This window comes from Genypterus blacodes, unplaced genomic scaffold (assembly GCF_046128005.1).
Source record: "Genypterus blacodes isolate CSIRO-AG114 ecotype Tasmania unplaced genomic scaffold, CSIRO-AGI_Gbla_v1 ptg000059l_1, whole genome shotgun sequence".
Lineage (NCBI taxonomy): Eukaryota > Metazoa > Chordata > Actinopteri > Ophidiiformes > Ophidiidae > Genypterus > Genypterus blacodes.
Genome location: NW_027466871.1, coordinates 1,435,298 through 1,453,556, shown reverse-complemented (window position 1 = coordinate 1,453,556; position 18,259 = coordinate 1,435,298). Strand labels below are relative to the sequence as shown.

General features: G+C 44.4%; 4 protein-coding genes across 5 annotated transcripts; all 4 read right to left on the bottom strand.

Annotated features, from left to right (window-relative positions):
* Nucleotides 1-251: 251 nt before the first annotated feature.
* Nucleotides 252-4,816, bottom strand: smpd5 (sphingomyelin phosphodiesterase 5). Its single transcript, XM_076153662.1, has 8 exons — nt 4,792-4,816; nt 1,880-3,070; nt 1,700-1,775; nt 1,449-1,589; nt 1,261-1,350; nt 1,098-1,161; nt 857-1,016; nt 252-660 (listed from the first exon to the last, which is right to left on the bottom strand). Exons 2-8 carry the CDS (start codon nt 3,005-3,007, stop codon nt 553-555), a joined length of 1,767 nt encoding a protein of 588 aa, XP_076009777.1. The 5' UTR covers nt 3,008-3,070; nt 4,792-4,816; the 3' UTR covers nt 252-552.
* A 790-nt stretch (nt 4,817-5,606) lies between these two features.
* Nucleotides 5,607-6,919, bottom strand: LOC143003189 (speriolin-like protein). The gene is made up of 3 exons (XM_076153701.1): nt 6,642-6,919; nt 6,321-6,553; nt 5,607-6,067 (listed from the first exon to the last, which is right to left on the bottom strand). Exons 1-3 carry the CDS (start codon nt 6,862-6,864, stop codon nt 5,732-5,734), a joined length of 792 nt encoding a protein of 263 aa, XP_076009816.1. The 5' UTR covers nt 6,865-6,919; the 3' UTR covers nt 5,607-5,731.
* Nucleotides 6,920-7,612: 693 nt separating this feature from the next.
* On the bottom strand, nt 7,613-10,956 carry grinab (glutamate receptor, ionotropic, N-methyl D-aspartate-associated protein 1b (glutamate binding)). Its single transcript, XM_076153895.1, has 7 exons — nt 10,831-10,956; nt 9,927-10,335; nt 9,731-9,843; nt 9,017-9,217; nt 8,555-8,683; nt 8,331-8,474; nt 7,613-8,082 (listed from the first exon to the last, which is right to left on the bottom strand). The coding sequence occupies exons 2-7, from the start codon at nt 10,315-10,317 to the stop codon at nt 7,930-7,932; spliced, it is 1,131 nt and encodes a 376-aa protein (XP_076010010.1). The 5' UTR covers nt 10,318-10,335; nt 10,831-10,956; the 3' UTR covers nt 7,613-7,929.
* Nucleotides 10,957-12,847: 1,891 nt separating this feature from the next.
* On the bottom strand, nt 12,848-18,007 carry rbm24b (RNA binding motif protein 24b). 2 transcript variants are annotated; one of them, XM_076153761.1, is made up of 4 exons: nt 17,646-18,007; nt 17,206-17,398; nt 16,880-16,934; nt 12,848-14,360 (listed from the first exon to the last, which is right to left on the bottom strand). In XM_076153761.1, the coding sequence occupies exons 1-4, from the start codon at nt 17,814-17,816 to the stop codon at nt 14,003-14,005; spliced, it is 777 nt and encodes a 258-aa protein (XP_076009876.1). In that variant the 5' UTR covers nt 17,817-18,007; the 3' UTR covers nt 12,848-14,002. The 2 variants fall into 2 exon arrangements, with proteins under 2 accessions (XP_076009876.1, XP_076009877.1); XM_076153762.1 differs by having other exon boundaries at nt 17,275-17,398.
* Between the last annotated feature and the right edge of the window lie 252 nt (nt 18,008-18,259).

The following is an 18,259-nucleotide window of genomic DNA, read 5'->3' as shown; positions in this document are numbered from 1 at the left end:
CCAATAAGCACGCTCTCTACCGACCTCTAGCGCTTGACCTCGATTACTGATTAGAAATCTGAATCTAAATCTTTGAGAAATGAATCTAGGCTTCTCACGTGTGTCTTGTTCCTTTCTAAAGAGAACCTGTTCTTAACTTAATGACTAAACTGAGCTCATAGAGTGAGCATAAGGTTCTGTTATGAAGTACATGCAGCCATATCGTGTCACTGTGTCAAAGTGCAAATGAAAATTAAAAGAAAGAGACCGTCTAAAATACTCACATTGAATTTATTTGCATCTGTAAAATTTCCGTGACAAATCATAAAAATATACATCTTTACAGAGCCAAAACCTCTGACCTAAACACACTTTACTGTATAAAACTGAAGTCTCTAAGCATGGAATGTCTCTGTACTATTGGGTCAGTTAGTCCCACCTGAGGTTATGTCATTAGTGTCACCTTCAGGTAACATTGTAAAACATTGTTATGCCCGTTTAAAAGCACACAGAACAGCAATGTACCATATTGTACATACTGTATTAATCCCTTTGTCTCAGTCACTCTGGTCCTCATTCCTCAGGACGGTCCGAGTCCATAGTTACAGTCAGTCTCAGGCCCACAGGTATATGATCTGTGAGACCAGCCAGCTGCGTTATAAAGGTCACCTCTTCTATTTCCTAGATGGAAACAAAAGAACGTTTGTGGTTTCATGAACTGCTGATGCTTCTTTCTTTGTGGTGAGCACTGAGTAGGATAATTTCTAGATCATTCAATTGTTCTATATGAGGCAAATTAAGTTATTATAGCATCACAAAGCACATTCTAACAATATCTGAGGAGATAGGTGCAGGAGCAGGAAATGGAGACACTTACTGTTCGGCAGTGCTTTGCGACGGAGCTTTGCCGGTACAGGATGTAATCGATCCGACGTCCAATCCACGGCTCGCCGGTCTGAGGGTAAACCAGTGGACGGTCCTTTGCAGGCACAGGAGGGGAGACGTACTGCTTCCTCAGCTGCTCGCACTCCAAAGTTCTACACAGACACGCAGTGGAGATCTGGTGAGTTCAGTTCCCAGTATATAGATCCGTTATACAAGACTGGAACTGGGCATACCTTTGTAGATTTTCTGGAGTGTTTATATGCTCTTCATACAGTGTGGGCTGCTCCAGTAATGTTCCTTTAGAAGAAAACCATAGAGGCGCATTGAATCGGTGTCATCTTCATCATGTGAGCAGGTAGAATGTACTGTAGTTTAGTTGGTTGACCAGATACACACCGATAACCCAGGGCTTCTCCTTTCCTGGCCCCGCCCTGCAAGGGTCGCTGTATTCCTCAAACAGATTGTGATTCTGTTCCAGACTGTCATCTAAACAAACAGAGCATTTAGAAATATTACAAATCACAGATGATGCAGACACTTAAAAAAAGAATGAGAATAAGAATCTGTATGAAGTCCACACACACCAGGCGAGCAGTTGTCAAAGTTGAAATCTCCACAGAGCACATCGAACACAACATCTTCATCAGACTGTCCAGTGGCAGCTTGAAACTCACTGATCCACTTGGTGACCATGTTCATCTGCTCACAGCGGATTGCACCTTCACCTGAATCAAAACAACACACACTTCTATGATGGCATTATCTTCACTGTCATTAGAACATGACACATGTTCTGGACTTGTAAGACCCTGCCCAGTCATGAGATGAGACTTGCCCTCTGGTGCATGAAGGTGGGTGCAGTTAAAGTATCCAACCACTTTCCTCTGTTTGTGATTCTGTCCAATCAGCACCTGAGAATATCAGTCAATAACACATCCTTACATTTACACACTGCATGAATATTCATCATTCTGTAACACAACATCGGTCTAATAGAAGCTATCAGCTAAGTTACCTTTGCAGAAAGGAGACCTTTTGCAGCGAGAGCATCTTCACCCCTGCTGTTGGGAAAGCAGTGGTACTTGGCCTCCAGCACGGGGAATCTGCTAGCTAGGAACAGTCCACTGTTGAAGAACTTGAAGGAGGAACATTTGCATGGTGGCTGGCAGGTATACACACCAATGTCATAAAGAATGTGTCCAAAAACAGGCTTTAGGACATTGGTGAGCTTCTGTGCAGCCCTCTTATCAAACACTTCCTCTAGGCACAGTATGTCCACATTGGCTGGAAACAAGGTGGACACTTCCCAGGGAACATCATTGCCGCGGCGGAGACCGTGGGAGAGCAAAGCTCGGGGAGAACTCCGGTGACCTGCTGGGGTCTGCTGGTTGCAATTCTGATTGGAATTGAGGGGAGGAGTAGATGGGTCAGGAGGAGGTGCTGCTGAATCATCACAAGGTCTACAAACCTCATCACAACTGGGCTTGGGAACTGGATCCTGTCCTTCATCTGAGTCTCCATCAGAGTTAGGACCCATTAGCGGCCGAGTCTGCTTTTCGGTGGCCCCATATGTGAGGGAGTGACTTGTGGGCAGCACGCTGTTAGAGGGGGTTAGAGTCCCACAGCTGCTGGGGGAGTCCACAAAGATGCGGATGTGGGGCCGACACACACCCTGCACGATGTGCTGGCCAATGGCGTGCGCCCGGTGCTGGGTGTGACCCAGGTTGTTGAAGCGAGCCAGGCTGTCAGGCAAAAGGCACAAGTTGGCTGTCGCGAAGCCAAAAGAGGCTTTTCCTACCAGCTCAAAGCCTCTGTGCGTCTCCCTCTCCGGGGAGGACGGCGCCTCTCTGTGGTAGCTGAAGGGTCTGCGGCAGACTTGAAGCGGCGCCCACAGCAGAAAGCCCAGTAAAGCGAGGGGGGCTGTGGCCAGAAAAAGCACTAAAAAGGTAATGGAGCCAAAGAGGACCTGCAGAGGGCGGAGGTAGCATTCCTGCTCGTGTCTCTGGCTTCTCTCTAGGGTGGTGGACATGCACACAGAGATGAGGCGGTCCAGAAACCAGAAACAGGGCAGAATTAAAGCCCAACCCACTGCATGGATGCCTGCCGCACAGCCATTAGCAAATGGCGACGCGCGCAGGGCCATGCCTCTGCACCTCAGCTAAACCCCAACAAGGACCAACAGCATCAGGACGTCTGGTTTACGTTCCTGCCAAAACAGAAATGAGATGTTATGGTTACTATTCTCACAACTCATAGAGGGAGACTATGTGGATGAGCTGTCTCTCAGTTTCACAATGACTCCATGCACATGTTGAGGAAATGACCTGAAGAGTTAGAGGAAAGATTAGAGTCTTACTGAAAGCTTTACACAATGCAGCATTTTGAGCAAACAGACTGAGGGGAGGCCGCAATGCAGACGACCTGTAATCCATCCGTCACCATCTGTTGTTATACTAATCACTGGTGATGTGAAATCACAAGGAAAACAAGGGTCTGAACACTGCAGCTCTGTTTGTTGATGCAATAGTTTACACTTTGTGTGAGTGACAATCCATTGTGCAGTCATTCCTTCTGGAAAAAACACTGCACAGTTACGGTCACACTTCACGTGTAAATGGTCCTATTTCTGCCAAACATGAAAGGAGCAGAACAGGTTTTCCCTAAAGGCAGTGCAGAGTGAGTATGGACTTGTGCAAAGCGGCTCATATGCCAATCTGGTAGCTCCTTATTCTGTTTGGGTTTTCACACAGTCCCCGAAAACAGTGTTGACTTGTATCAGACACTGGTTGAACTGGCAGATTCTCAGACTTTCAGGTGTGTCAGTCACAGACAGGAGGCTCAGAAATTCACATGTGAAATGTTATCTAAGATATAATAACCCTGTTTTGACTCAGAAGCGGGTTATTAGTGATGGGTGAGTGAAGATTTTGTCCAATGAGGCCATTTCATCATGTTAGGTTATGTGTAGTTATTGATAAACAAACAAGAACATTGGAGCAAACTGTTATCTAGCTGGCAATTAAAGAAGAAGTTTAACTATCAAACAAACAGTACAACATGTTGAGGAAGCACCTGATTGACTGACTGACTGACTGACTGACCATCTACACCAGGGCTCCTATCCAGCAGGGTCTCTATCCTGCCTTTACACCCATTGCTTGCACCTTGTATCCCAAGAACCTGAGAGCACACCTGGGACCTGGGAACATATGACGTAATGGCAGGATCGAAACCCTGCTGGGTGTGAGCTGGAGAGCCCTGATCCAAAATGACTGAAGGAAACGTCAGGGTGTGGCGAGTAACACACTGCAGCTAAACAAACACCAAACTAACAGCAGTCAGTGAGGCCCATCAGCCTTATTCTGGGTTGTTGTTAACTATACAGAGACATTAATCAAACCTAAACTCGGCTTCTCTTCCCGGTGCGTCTGCGCCCACAGGTGGCTCACTCTCAGGTAGCTCACTCACTCTCAGGTAGCTCACTCTCAGGTAGCTCACTCTCAGGTAGCTCACTCTCAGGTAGCTCACTCTCAGGTATCCCAGGTAAGCTAAGCTATCAGTTCACTTCATAAATTAACAACAAGGCGGACTTTGAAGCGCTGACTGACGGGCGCGCCGCATGTCGCCACGTTGCCTCATTTCCACTCCACGGCACGCGTGTTCACGATACACACAAACCCGCCGGTAGTAGCCTGGGCGCAGCTAGATCACGTTAGCTTAACACCAGGCGGCTAACGACGCGTTAAGCCGGTCGGTCTCTTACCTCCCAGTGACACCGGGACGCCCAAGTCTCTCACCAACTCAGCGACTAAACTACTGTACGGTGACGCGTTTAGGTTAAAGCCATCATTTAGAACAGGACGAGTGTAGGAAAAACTCAGTTTGTAGCTTTATAACAGATATGCAAGATAGTTTGCTGTAACTTACACTCACACGACGTCCGGCACCCACTCTGACATGATGAAGCCACGCCCCTAATGGCGTTGTCATGGTTTTGGTCCGGAGAACATGTGTTTTATCCGAGAGAAACCACGATTATACACAATGTATACATACGTAGTTGTTATATGCATGTTGTCTCTTTTGGAACATTCCTCTAAAGATCTGCAAACATTTCACACACTGACTATGTGTCATTTCTTCCAGTTACTACAGGGCGCAGCTTTTATTGTTTATGTTTCTCAGTTACTCGATGGAAAATGCCTTAGTTGAACCACAGCGACACCAAGTGGTCACAACTGAAACATGTTTTAGCAGCAGTTGAGCAGCCTAAACTGTGCATCTCCAGAAGTGAGTCTATATTTTCCCAGAATTATAAAGATAACAAAAACCCAAAAGACAGGTCATCATTAGTCATTGTAATGTAAGAACAGACTGCAATGCAGAAACCTCTACCCTCAGGTAACAAACACTATTACAAGCTTAAAAACTATTAAATATGAGAAAGATCTTTTAGATTTCACAGAATTGCAGTGTTTTGCATAAATGTATTCATTGCAACATAAAACAGAAGTGAATAAATTGGGATGTTTAGTTTAATTCCACTTCTTCAATTAACTTCCACATTTAAAATTTCACATACATATTTGTCCAAACAGTTAATATGAAACATGTTAAAGACAAAGGAGTGGGAAATAACAGACATTAAGTTTCTCTTTGTTTTTAGTTTATTTTTGTTGTATATTTTTATTGAAGCAAGCATTTGACAGGACAGTGCACATACAGTTATGGGACATTTTGGAGATCGTTTTTATACAGAAAGATGGGGGAAAAGAGAGAGACAGAGAAAAGAAAGGTTGTATATTTTATAGTTTCTTTATTTTCATATTACAAATCCTGGGGGGACCGGATGCTTCTGTAGCCACGGCTAAAGGGGGAAAAGGAGCTTTCCGTCCTTCTGAGCCAAGTAGGAGAGGCAGCTGAGTAGAAGCAGCATGTCTTTCTGAAATTCCTGGGGGGCAGTGGACACGATGACTTTCTTTAGAAAGTCTGAGTTACTGTAGCAGGACAGTGTCTCGGGGTTGTATTCGTCAGGCTTCAGCTTCAGGATCCCATAATTGTTGACGATGAATTCGGAGAACAGGGGGTGAAATGCTGTGTTATACCCGAGCTGGTTCAATCCCTCCACAAGATCCAAATATCTCTGACAGAGCTGAAGCCGATAGGTTTCATCTACCTTGCCAGTCAGCGGGTGTGTGCTTACCTGCAAGAGAGACAGAAATGCATTTTTAAAAAAGGGCTTCCGAGTCTCTTCACTGCAAACTCAACCATACACAAGCAAATATTTGTATAATTAAATAAGCTGGAATGTATGTTATACTAACATTATATAACATAACACAACATTATACTAATTTTTGCATTAGCTAGAACTTGTACATGATCTATTGATCTTGAGATGAAAAGGCATAAATTGACAATTTATTTTTAGGCTGCATCCATTATTCTTAATTTACTGAGACATCTCTGCAACATTTATGAGGTTTCTTATCTGGTTTATTCTTACTTTTAAGATCATCTTTAACATGTATTATTTGTTTTGCTGTGTCTTGGAGAATTATCACCTGAATGATTTTGGCTTGTATGTTGTTCAGATTAAAGCCGTAGAGCCTCTTCTGTCTCGGGAAAACATGGGTCAAAATTCTCTTATCTAGTTGGAAGGCAACCTCCCCCAGGATCCTCTCTGCTTCTGTATTGAAATCATACATAATACTTTAAATACGCTTTTAATCATTGTTAATATAATGTTAAAAAGATGTTTGAGATGCATCCCTCACCTTTGACCTCAGGGCAAAGGTCAGCTGCCTGGCAGCTTTGACTGTCTGGTTTTACACCGGCGTCTGGGTGTTGTGGACTCTTAGACTTCAGGTCCACGTAGGATGAGGCTTTGAGGGCCTGCGTCATTGAGGCGCGTTTCTGGAAGTCGTCTCTCATCTGGCTCTCATCCAGCATGTTTACCCACTGCCTAGAATTCCTCCCCGACACCCAGGTCCCTGACATTTATCATGAAACAAAGGGAAACACACAAACACGACAAATATGCAGTAAATACTCTTTGATTAGATCTCAGATAGCAGCCTGAGAATGCCTGCCAACTGTAAACAAACACCAACAGCCAATAAACATAAAGCCGTTTACAATGTTTTACCCTTTTAATTGATCTGAACTTTTGGTCAGATATGAAGTTATATGAAGTTATCAAACTTCCTATCAGAGGCAAACTCCTGCTGCAGTTCCATGCATCTACCTGCAGATGGATCCAGAGTGTCGCCGCAGTGGCTCAGCCCCTTGATCTTCCTCAGGTCGAGGTTTTCCTTCACGATACTGAGCATCAACTTCAACTGGTCGTTCTCCTCCCTCAGTCTGTCATTTTCCGACAGTAACGCGGTGTTTGTTTGCTCCAGGTCGATGGCGTCAGATGGCTCTCTTTGGCACGGAGAGCGGTACGAAAGTTACGAACGCGGTGCGAAAATCAATCGATCTACCCAGGCAGTGATGGAAGCCGGGGAACTCGGACGGTGTTTACGCAGAAACTGCTCACAAGTGGAGCCTTCTAGCATTAAAATATAACGACATGACGGCAAAACGCTGATGATCTCTTACTAACATAGAGCGACATGACGGTAAAAGCTCTAGATCTCCTATTAAGTATATTCTGCATGACGTCATAAGCCCGTCTCGCAGGCATCTGCCAGGACTACCGGCGAGCCACAAACACAAAAAATCGGTGTGAACTTTCAACCCAAACTGTCAGTGAAAAGGTCTTTTATTGGGTTCCATTGTTAACAAGCCATTTATTAAGGCATAAGACTTTTTCTATACTGAAATAATCTCGTAAAATTTTAATACAACCATGAACTATGAGATACAGTATATTAACTCTTCATGTTAACATAGAAATAACACACTAAGTGAGGCAAAAAATAAACTATTATTGAATTCAGTACTTAAGGCAACGTACACCATGATACACAAGTGTGAGAAAATAAAATCGGACAAATATGAGCACGCATCTGTACATGAGTTGAGAGGAAGAACGTTCAAATGAAAGGAGAAGCAGCTCTCTCAGTTCCCTCTGGCTCTTCCAACAATGGCCAGAATGTACAAGAAGATGTTAATGATGTCCGTGTACAGGTTGAGGGCAGCAAAGACGTATTCCTCTGGACTCAGAGACATTTCCTTGTTGCCCAACAGCAGCTGTGTGTCCACTGCCAAGAACTGCAATGGAGATTCAGAATGGGACAAATTGGTAACTTACACATGCAGTTTATACACAAATAATACAGTTACAGTCTATCTGGTGACTTATTTGACTGAAAACTGGACTGGTAGTTTAGCAGATATAGGAAAGTTTGAAGTACAGACAAAGGTTCATGAAAATCTGGAGCGGGTACTTTAGATTTAAGGAGTTACATCACAATTATGGTAGGTAAAGCTGGAAGTCAATCATTTGGTTGAGGACTTACACAGGTGAAGAGCAGCGCCCCCAGTCCTGCATACACAATGTGGAGGATGTTGTTACGGATGAAGATGCAGAGGATGCCGAAGAGGAGCAGGACGATCAAGCAGACGAACAGCACGCCGTAACAGGAAGTGAAGTCATACTTGGTCTGGGGATAGAGGAGGGTTACATTCAGGTTACTGTTACATCACAGTGGGGTCGACATCCGGGACATTGACAGATACAGACCTGCATTGAGAAGATGACCACTGTGAAGCAAACCACGGCTGTGATGCCCACCGCCATGATCACAGACTCGGTGTCGTAGAAGCTGGCGATCATTCCCACCATGTACGACAGACTGAGCGTCAGGATGGACTGAAAACAGAAGCCACAAACACGTCAACCATGACAGTAGCTCACTAGAGGATACATTCTACTAAAATACTACCAGCCTCATTTTCATTTCACCACTGTGCATTTTCACTTATCAACAAAGTTGTAATGGTTTTTGTAAGATGAGAATTTCTTTCATATTGCTGCAAATCATTAACTCTCCAATGTAACAAACAGTGAGGTTCATTTCACAATAACCCAATGCTGAGGCAACAGATAATAAAACCCACACAATAGATCCCAGGTCAAAGGTTGTGACTCCTCCCCTCTGAATGTTCAATTCACACACACACACAAAGCTGCAAGCAGGCTTACTAATGCAATCAAGTTCCACGGGTGTTTCCTGCGAAACTCTCCACAGCAGCTGAGCACGATGACGGACACAAAGAACACGGCGTAGGACACGTAGTAGGTCCAGACGTGGCGCTGGACAAACGTCTTCACATCTTCCACAAAGGTGAAAATGGCCACGAAGGCGAAGGTGACAGTCAGCTGGGCCGTTAAGACCAAGAACACCTGGAGGGAGAAGTAGAATATGAGGAAGCAGACAGACGATCTTCATAAAAACACTTTTTGTACGTCGGCCAAGGAGTTAATGCTGATTGACTCGGGCTACAACAATAGTTATTAATCTAGATCCAGGAGATTATGTTCATAAAACAATAGGAGGTTGATCATCGCAACATAGTCTAAGAAGCATCATTCCCTCAGTATCAATAGCTTATTGAATATTGATAATCCAGATGTGGTCAAAGGTGTTTATGCGTTTACTTTACTGCTTTTACTCATAATGCATGTTAATTGTGCTGAATAAAAGGTTTCAGTTGAGGTCTGTCAGTGATGAGCATGAGAACGGTTCCAAGTGGTTTGCATTATTGAGAGATGGCGCCATAATAAGAGCAGTGTTGGGGCCTTGGCAGAGGTATGAGCAGGAATGTGTGACCATCTAGTTTCTAGTTGTAGTCATGTGAATGTATGATTATGTTTTTTTCCCTCAGCCACACTGTCTCACTCTCTCTCTCTCCTTACCTTCCGTATAAAGGCGCGTCTCACACTCTTGTTATCCAACCCGACACCAAAGTCTTGATTGTCATGAAATGGTGGCGGGTCGTCGTGATAGTAACCAGCAGGGTCCCCAGGCTCTAAGGTCAAACCAAGCAGGAACAACAGCAAATTAGTTCAATTCCACTGGGATGTTTTATGAAATGCCAACACAAAGACTTACCAGTGAAGCCGTAATTAAAGCCCTGGTTGGAAGGGCCTGGAGCGTACGGTGTAGAGTAAGCGTGGGTCCCATATCCTGACATGTCTTGAGGATTCAGGGGTTGTCCAAAAGCTCCAGGATTCCCCTGAGGATACCCGGGCTGTCCAAAAGCTCCAGGATTACCCTGAGGATACCCGGGCTGTCCAAAAGCTCCAGGATTACCCTGAGGATACCCGGGCTGTCCAAAAGCGTGCGTCGTTGGCGGGAATGGGAGTCCACCGGGAGCAGGACCTCCAAACATATTAGGGCCAGGCATGGGCATTCCATATCCAGGAGGGTCTGGCTGTCCAGGAGCCAACGCTGGAGGGGACGTCCCTTCCACTGGGACAAACAGAGTCTTGTTCTGGGACATCTCCAGACGGGCCGACGACTGAAAAGTGTGTGAAATAAATAAAGCAGACACAGAGACACACACAGTGACAGAAAACACTTATCAAGTCTGAGCAAAAGCTGCACTGTGGCACGCTGACGTCACGAGGAGGAGAGGAGGGTGTCACATGATGCCTTCACGGCAACGTCAAAGAGTAAACAAGAGCGGTTCAGTCCCCCGGCCAACTTACTTCGTCTTATCCACATCTGCGTTTCTGAGATAAGCATTTTATCGAATCATGGCGTTTAAAAGGAGTAACTCAGTCAGCGAAGGTTTACTAACACAAAATAGGAAGCTTAGAAATAGTTTATACTATTAAAAGACGACATTCACAACAGGCTATTAGAGGCTAAGAAAAGAGAACTACGACGGTTAGGTGCCACGACTACTAACGAAACCGATTCGCAACCCTCTCTAGCATTTATGTAATCAAGCGTGAAACAAAAGCGTTTAAGGATTGAGAATAAGCGACTAAATGCTTTAACAAATACTCACACAGTCTGTATTGAAGGTGCGATCTGTCTATTCCGTGTTCGGCTCACACTTTCGTAAATTCCCTTCGGACGATTACAGGAAACGCAACAGGTGTAACCACCCAATGGCGCTTTTTCCGGTCAAAAACTTTATTTAACCACATGAAACAAACAAACACAATTTACGCCAATATTTAATAATCTCACAAGAAACATCAGGGCACGGCATTTGCAGAGGAAGCTTTACCTTCAATTCTAATCAAATATCTAATTTTATTTACTTTAGTTATCATTTTGCACAAGTATTTTTTATTGACGATAGTATCAGATGACATAACAATGAGCATGCGCTTATACCTATGATATGTTTAAGCAAAGAAAGGAGTGATTATGATCAAAAGAAGAGAAAGTAATAAGTATACAATAAAAATAATAATAACAACACCATTATGGCTCTGTAAAGTATGAAACGAAAGGTTGCCATTTCTGAAATAACTGATTGTGTCCTCTCTTGTCTATTTAAATTTCTCATGTTGAAGACAGAGTGTTTTATTTTTTATTTGCATTACCAAATTATAGTAGCAGTTAAATGGAAGCCACCTAGCATGTCACAGTTGTTAATGACATCAACAGTTGTTAATGACATCATGAATGATGTACAACATGAGGCTGGGGTTAGGGCTAATGGACAGAGCCGGGGTGAAGCGGGTCAAGAGCTTTCTTTGGAAGAAAATCAGAGGTATTTAGTTCAAATGTGGATACAGTTCAGGTTTAGAATACTCATCAAATACAATGCAAGAATTCCATGTAGAACTCTTAAAGGTTAATCTTATCTTATCTTAAACACCTTGTTTATACATTTATACGTTGATAAGAAGATACCGACCTTTTGCTGAGATGAATAAAAGGTGGTGTTTCACTTTCCATTCCGTGGAAATCCCACCACCTATGATCGAGTCTGCTGGAATGCATCAGTAACTAATAATGAAAGTAAAACACAACATGTGGTAGGTAGGGTGTTTTCCTAAAGCTCCATTGGAAGGTTAATAGTGACCCGGAACAACACAGACTCACATAAGCCAGCAGGCTGCAGTTGTTGAGGGGGTTGATTCACTGTTCACAAACCCTGGCAAAGTCACAAAACAGCATTTATATGATTCATTCCAGCAGTGTGTGAGGAGAAAGGTCCATATGTCTGGATACCAAATACTGCAGCTGTCTGTCCGCTGCTCTATTGTATTGCCCCCCGGCTTGTGTGTACATGTGTATTCCCAGCTGTATTGTGGACCATGTGGTTGGGATAGTTAAGGATTGTGAACAGGTGGGCAGAACAGGGAAACGAATGAGCACAGAGGTTCCACAGAGGAGCAGAAATGAGCTGAAGCATACTGGCATTTTGGAGGGAGAGTCTTGACTGCCTCTTGAAACCGCTGCTGTGTAATGTAGAAGGAGATACTTCACCTTCTCACTGTTTTGGAGTGATGGCAGACCAGAGTCATGTTCCACTAAAACATCTATGTGCTTTCATCAGGTTTCAATCTCACATTACTAACGCTTCAATTATAAACTTGTGACAGAAAAATGTCATTTTGGCAATAGTGTGAAAAACAAGCATCTGTTCTCAGCCAGTGAGCTTTTGTGTGAAGTATCATGTGTGTCTTGCTAAAAGGTTTTTGTTGCGTTTATTTTGAAATCGGTTAGTCACTCACGTTAATATTTGATTGGACAGCTTCAGTTAGGCTTCATGTGATCCTGGGTCACACTGAGCAACTCCATAGCTCAGTTTAGTTTGTGTCAAAGTAATGTTGCTGCTGCTTTAGTCCCTCTATAGACTATTCATACTTTGTATTTCAATAAATTACTTCTTGTCCATTTAATTATAAGTTGTTAAATTTAGTGTAAGAAATATCTGGGGGAAAATACATCCCAAGTTCATCAAAGTTCAACCAAATTATGGTAGTATGACACACACACACACACACATCCATCCTGTGACATACAGAGCACAGAAAACATCAAAAAGGTAAAACTGATTGTATTTTATTTATTAAACATTTGCATTATTTGTAGTCATGCATTACAAAATGCAGGGTAAAGAAGTGATGCCCTGCATTAGGGAAAACGTTGAATGTCTGATGACATCAAATGCAATTTTCTTACAAAGTTTAGTTCTCACACCGTCGTTTCAGACTTGTCAAGTATAAAAAGCAACAACAAAAGAATTAAGAATCTATTTGAGACAACAAAAGTAAAACTACAGAAAATAGAAAAATTTGTTATTGCTACATTTCCACTCAGATTTTGTTCTTTAGTCACAATTATAGCACTTTGTTAAGGCAAGTTTAACTTCCATCATATGCTGATAATTTGAAATATTTTATAGTCGGCTCCAAAGTCACAAAATAAAGGGTTTATTACTGTAAGGCGTCATAATAAATACATAAATATCATAATTCATAGGCAATGTGAAAGGATGTGTCAAACTGAAGAAAATCACATTCAATCATGTTTTCTCCCCTTTGCTAAGGAAATTTGAGGTGCAATTTAAAGGGAGGAAAGTGCTTCAACCAGCTTCAGCTGTCAGCTCAGCGTTTTGTCTCAACTACTGTCAAGAAACTCTTCTGTCAACGAGTCTAATCTATTTGACTTCAAACTGTTAGAGAAATGAGAACAATCCTAACCAAACACTGAGCTCTCCATCATGGACTGCATAGCTTTATCCAACTAAACACTGGGATGAAATCCTGAAACCTGCGTGTTGCTGTGTTCTAAATCACATGCGTGTTGGTTTTGCAGTGTGTCTTTTCTTTAAGTAGAGGGGAAGAAACCTGGTCATAAGACATGAACGCACTTTGGAATTTAATACAAATTCCACAGCAATATACATACAAAATTCAGCAATGGATGTTATGAGGTCCAGTGAGTCTATCTCAATAAACATTAAATATTTTCCTGCTGAATAAATATTAAATATTAATACAATAGTGTCAAAATACTGATCTTGAATAAAATATACAGTAACTCTTCATTTTTCTCCAGATTTCTGGTGCTTTTCATCAGGCTCTTTGGTAGAAGGACGACTGAGTTATAAAACCTGGAGTGAGGAGAATCACCCCCCTCTTCCTGCCTCCCCCCGCCTAACTTTGCGGCATTTCACAGGAATATGTGACTTCTGCTGCAGAGTTTTTCTGGTTTCACTGCATGCGGTCTGTCTGGAGCTGTTGAGGTTGGTACTGGCTGAAGGCAGCGGCGGCGGCAGCGGCTCCTGGAGTGGCGGCAGAGGCGAGCGGCTGCTGCACGGCGTATCCGTACCCTGCTGTGGCCATGTACCCCCCGGGCGCTGGTGAGGCTGCGTACGGGTACTGCTCATAGGCAGCGGCGGCGGCTGCGGCAGTGGCGGCTGCAGAGTACTGGGCATAGGCCGCTCCAGTATAGTCAAGGTACGGGGAAGTGGCAGTAGCAGCTGTTGCCGAGGCAGCAGAAGGTTGCACGTGAGGTATGACCATACTGGGCTGGACAAAGGCCTGAGGGTAGACATAGTGGGCAGGGATCCTGTAGGACACAAGCAGGCACACAGGGTCAAAGCAGAGCCGCAGCCTCTCATCTGTCCAATGCTGAAACTCAAGTTTGGAAAAGTGAAAAGCAGGCGCCACAAAGACTTCAACCCAGTCCTCAGTTCAACACAGCAAATCCATTCATTAACTATTGAAAACCCCTACCTAGGAATGAGAAATTAAGGAAGCAGCAAATCCACAAGGAAAACCAAGCGCAGCTGTCATTTTCAGAAAGCACCTGAATCTGAAATATGGCATTAAAGAGAGGCACAGCCCAGCCCTGCAACCCGGTGTGGATGTCACAAAATGCGAGCTTAAATCGCACAACACCACAACATATCAAGAAAGGAAGTGGATACACTGTCAACGCACTCACATCAACCGCACACGTACAGGCATGCCCACACATGTTAATAGTCCTTAAACACACACGGGAAAAGTACAAAGAAGAGGCTTTTTTGGAGGAAATACCAGGGGACTATAAATGTTGTATTATGATCAATGCAGTCAACGTTCTGCAGACGCTCATTGTGTCCATTAGCTGGACGAAGTGTCAAAAATGCATTTAGCTCAGGTGAACAAAGTGCTGGTGTGGATCTGTTAATGCTGTCCTGTGTAACTGGGCAAATTTGGGATCCTGGATTTCACCCCTGTCTAACGGTCACTCTCAGTTAAATGTCGGGGAGCAGGTGTGAAGCTGTTATATCTGTCCACAGATATGTAAGCCCCTCCCCCCCCCTACTTGCAGACATACAACCCCCCACCAAAAACACACACGCGCCAACTTGACTGACAAGGGAGGCTGGAGTCATGCTATTTTTGCTCCCCTTGTCATCTCAAAAGGACAAGCTGATCTTCTCCTTCAATAACACATGGCACGGCGCTCGGCAACTGTAATGGCTGCCTGTGCCTTTGCTGTCTCGGTGACCTTCCTGAATTTGTTCCCCCCTTTTCGCTTCATTACTAAAGGGGGGAAAAAGCTGCTCTTGTTGCGAATCGGTGGATCGCAATATTCTAATATTTACAATCACAAAGAAAAGTCACAACCCTTGACCCGCACGTCGACATCTTAAAGAGATAGGAACCCACGTGGTGGCAGTCGGGCACAGATACCATTTCTCTGCAACATGACCTGATTTAAATATTTAGAGCTGGCGAGCACAAAAGCCAAAGCAACTGAAGTGTCCCTATTGAAGGAGCCGGGAAGGAGAACATTCTGCCCGTTGGGAGCTGAATAAAGGTGCTTTGTAAATCAGCGGGACACATGGTGTAATCCCCAGCACATCACCAAAAGGCCCGACGGGCACATGGCTCGGCCCCACCTGTTGTCCGCAGCCTGGCCGCCCCGTCTGTGCCATACATTATTAACGGCGCTGCTGAGTGACTCCCATTTTCCATCTGAATTTGAGAGGCGGTGGAGATCAACAGAGCAACAGCTGCTGCCTAAGCGACCAGTTAAGATCTGTGTCTCCAACGGGCCTCAGCGCCCTGAACATTGGAGTCCTGTCTATATATAAAAAGGGGAGCCGGTGTATCCATAATCACACCTATTCTTAGCTTTGGATCTAAAGTTTCACTAAGGGAGGGAGGGCGGGGGGGCAAATACATCATGTACCTGAAGATAGCTCAAAGTGAAAGCGAGGGTTAATAGAAATAAATAAAAAAAGACAAAACACAGCATCATGGGTAAATGTCAAAAGGAAAACAGAAACAGAACTCCCACATGCAAGCCAGTGGTTGTTTTGTTGCAGGGGATGGAATTTGGAAAATGAGCACACACACCTGTGAGTGATCATCAGCCCCCGTTTGACAACAAAACATCATCAACTTTTTATGTTAACGGCTAAAAATGGAAAGAAAAAACCCCCCCGCAGGCTAAAGCACAATCAATCATTAAAAAAGGGAAAAGTATCAACACCCCACGGCAGAGTTATACGTCTCCCTATCTAAAATCTCTAAAGGTCTGCACCCCCTCCTGCACACCCCCACACCGCCGCCCACACCACCACTGCAAGTAGGAATAAGCACACAAGTTAAGCTGAAAAACACCACATCAGACTGAAAAACAAGGCACACACACCAATCTATGTACTATGAGAACACTGAGGAAAGAAAAAAGAAGACTTCCATGCATCTAGTCACCATTTCAGTGCGTTTGTGTATGTCAGAGTATACAGGTAACACTTTAGCCTTCTGCCCAATGCAGACTCAGCTATTCCTCAAATCATCATGTCCCCCTCATCAGCTATTTTAACCGTTACCGACCCTGTCAGATCAGAGAGAGATAGACAACATGAAGTCAATCCTCTGGTAGCTGCGGAGACACATGTTCACTTCCTGCACAGTCGCCACAACGCAGAGGTGCACGCATCCAAACACTCACATGTGCTCACATTCAGGATCATCAATAACAACATCACTCATACCAAATAGGCCGTACAGATTACAAAACACAGAAGAAACATGTATATATACTGCATATATTGGAGAAATGTGGAGTTCTGCAGCTTCACATACCCATAAGGTCTTTGGATGAACGCCGGGTGGATCTGAGGAACGCCAAACGCAAATCCTACAACGAGAGCAAACCAGTGTTACTTTGCTTTGTCTCAACACGCTTTTGATTGCTTTCTCATGCAGTGAAGATGGGTGAAGGCTGCTCTGATCTCTTTACGACACAAAAAACATCGCAATTAACTGGCGGCAGAGGTGAAGAACAGAATTACAGAGAACGTCTACCTACTCTCAACTCCTTCTTTAGATCCTTCTTAAAGCACTTGTGTAGGAATATGTGCATGTGTGTTTGAGGTTATTAGGGGTTGCTGTATGTTTTTGTACGCCACCTTGGTTGTCCATGTCGTGCATATAACCTGTGGCACAGCCATCCAGGTCCAGCAGGTCCAGTCCCTCACCTGGCTGTATGACCCTGGGTTTGGCCCCCAGGTAGGCCAGGTTCACATTGGCTTTCCTGCCGTCTATAATAGGGTTGGGGTCCTTACAGGCTCGGTCTGCAGAGGCCCGGTCTCCCATGGTCACCTACAAGGAAACACAGTAACATCTGAGTCTGACTTTCAATTCAACTCATGGAGATCTGAGTTTATTTTTGTCTATTTTTAAAGACCATTCAGTAAATTTGATCTTCCTTCTGTCATTTCCTAGCATTTCTGATCATTTCTAACTTGCTTGTCTACAGATTCAGGGTCGATTGACCTGTTCGCCGTCTGAGCACGTGTGCCAGAAATCGTTACACCGATTACACAACACGGGAATCGGTTTCACTTACGAATCCATAGCCTCTGGATTTGCCGGTCTGTCGGTCTGTGATCACCACAGCCTCCTCGATGTCGCCGAACACTTCGAAATATTTCCTCAGGCTGGAGTCGGTGGTGTGGTACGGGAGACCCCCAACGAAGATCTTGGTGAAGGTGGTGTCTTTCTGCGCGGAGTGCATCATTCCACGAGAGATCCCCGGCGAGCGTGGAGGAGGAAGAGGAGGAGGAAGGAGAAGAAGTAGGAGAAGGAGAAGAAGAGGGAGAAGAGGAGGAAGAAAAGCGTCCGGATCGTTTCAGTGCCGGGCGAAGGTCTGCGTGCGTCGCGGACAGCAGCTCCAGGCGGTGTGTGCGTGTATGAGTGTGTGTGCGTATGGGTGTGTGTGTGTGTGGACACCTGTTGGTCTGCGGGAGGTTTCCCAGTGTCAGTGTGTCACAGACTCCACCCACGTGTCCACTATGGAGAAACCCACAGCGTGACCACTTTATTAGGTACAGCAACACAACAGGGTCGCAACAAACCCCCCCTCATTAGTAAATGGTTTAATCCACACACACATGTAATCCTTGAGTGTTGTTGTGAGAGTGTTACCAAGATAACTATACAGCTTTAGAGTGAATTGAAGTC

Excerpts from the sequence above, each read along its gene's own strand:
- LOC143003189 (XM_076153701.1), bottom strand. The coding sequence starts at position 6,864 with ATGTCAGGGACCTGGGTGTCGGGGAGGAATTCTAGGCAGTGGGTAAAC. Across the intron at positions 6,554-6,641 it reads CCTTTGCCCTGAGGTCAAAG|AAGCAGAGAGGATCCTGGGG; the intron begins GTGAGGGATGCA and ends ATTTCAATACAG. Across the intron at positions 6,068-6,320 it reads AATGTTGCAGAGATGTCTCA|GTAAGCACACACCCGCTGAC; the intron begins GTAAATTAAGAA and ends TCTCTCTTGCAG.
- rbm24b (XM_076153761.1), bottom strand. The coding sequence starts at position 17,816 with ATGATGCACTCCGCGCAGAAAGACACCACCTTCACCAAGATCTTCGTT. Across the intron at positions 16,935-17,205 it reads GCACGACATGGACAACCAAG|GATTTGCGTTTGGCGTTCCT; the intron begins GTGGCGTACAAA and ends CTCTCGTTGTAG. Across the intron at positions 14,361-16,879 it reads TTCATCCAAAGACCTTATGG|GATCCCTGCCCACTATGTCT; the intron begins GTATGTGAAGCT and ends TGTGTCCTACAG.
- smpd5 (XM_076153662.1), bottom strand. The coding sequence starts at position 3,007 with ATGGCCCTGCGCGCGTCGCCATTTGCTAATGGCTGTGCGGCAGGCATC. Across the intron at positions 1,017-1,097 it reads ACTCCAGAAAATCTACAAAG|AACTTTGGAGTGCGAGCAGC; the intron begins GTATGCCCAGTT and ends GTGTCTGTGTAG. Across the intron at positions 661-856 it reads TCGCAAAGCACTGCCGAACA|GAAATAGAAGAGGTGACCTT; the intron begins GTAAGTGTCTCC and ends GTTTCCATCTAG.
- grinab (XM_076153895.1), bottom strand. The coding sequence starts at position 10,317 with ATGTCCCAGAACAAGACTCTGTTTGTCCCAGTGGAAGGGACGTCCCCT. Across the intron at positions 8,684-9,016 it reads CGTGGAACTTGATTGCATTA|TCCATCCTGACGCTCAGTCT; the intron begins GTAAGCCTGCTT and ends TTCTGTTTTCAG. Across the intron at positions 8,475-8,554 it reads TGGTCATCTTCTCAATGCAG|ACCAAGTATGACTTCACTTC; the intron begins GTCTGTATCTGT and ends CTCTATCCCCAG.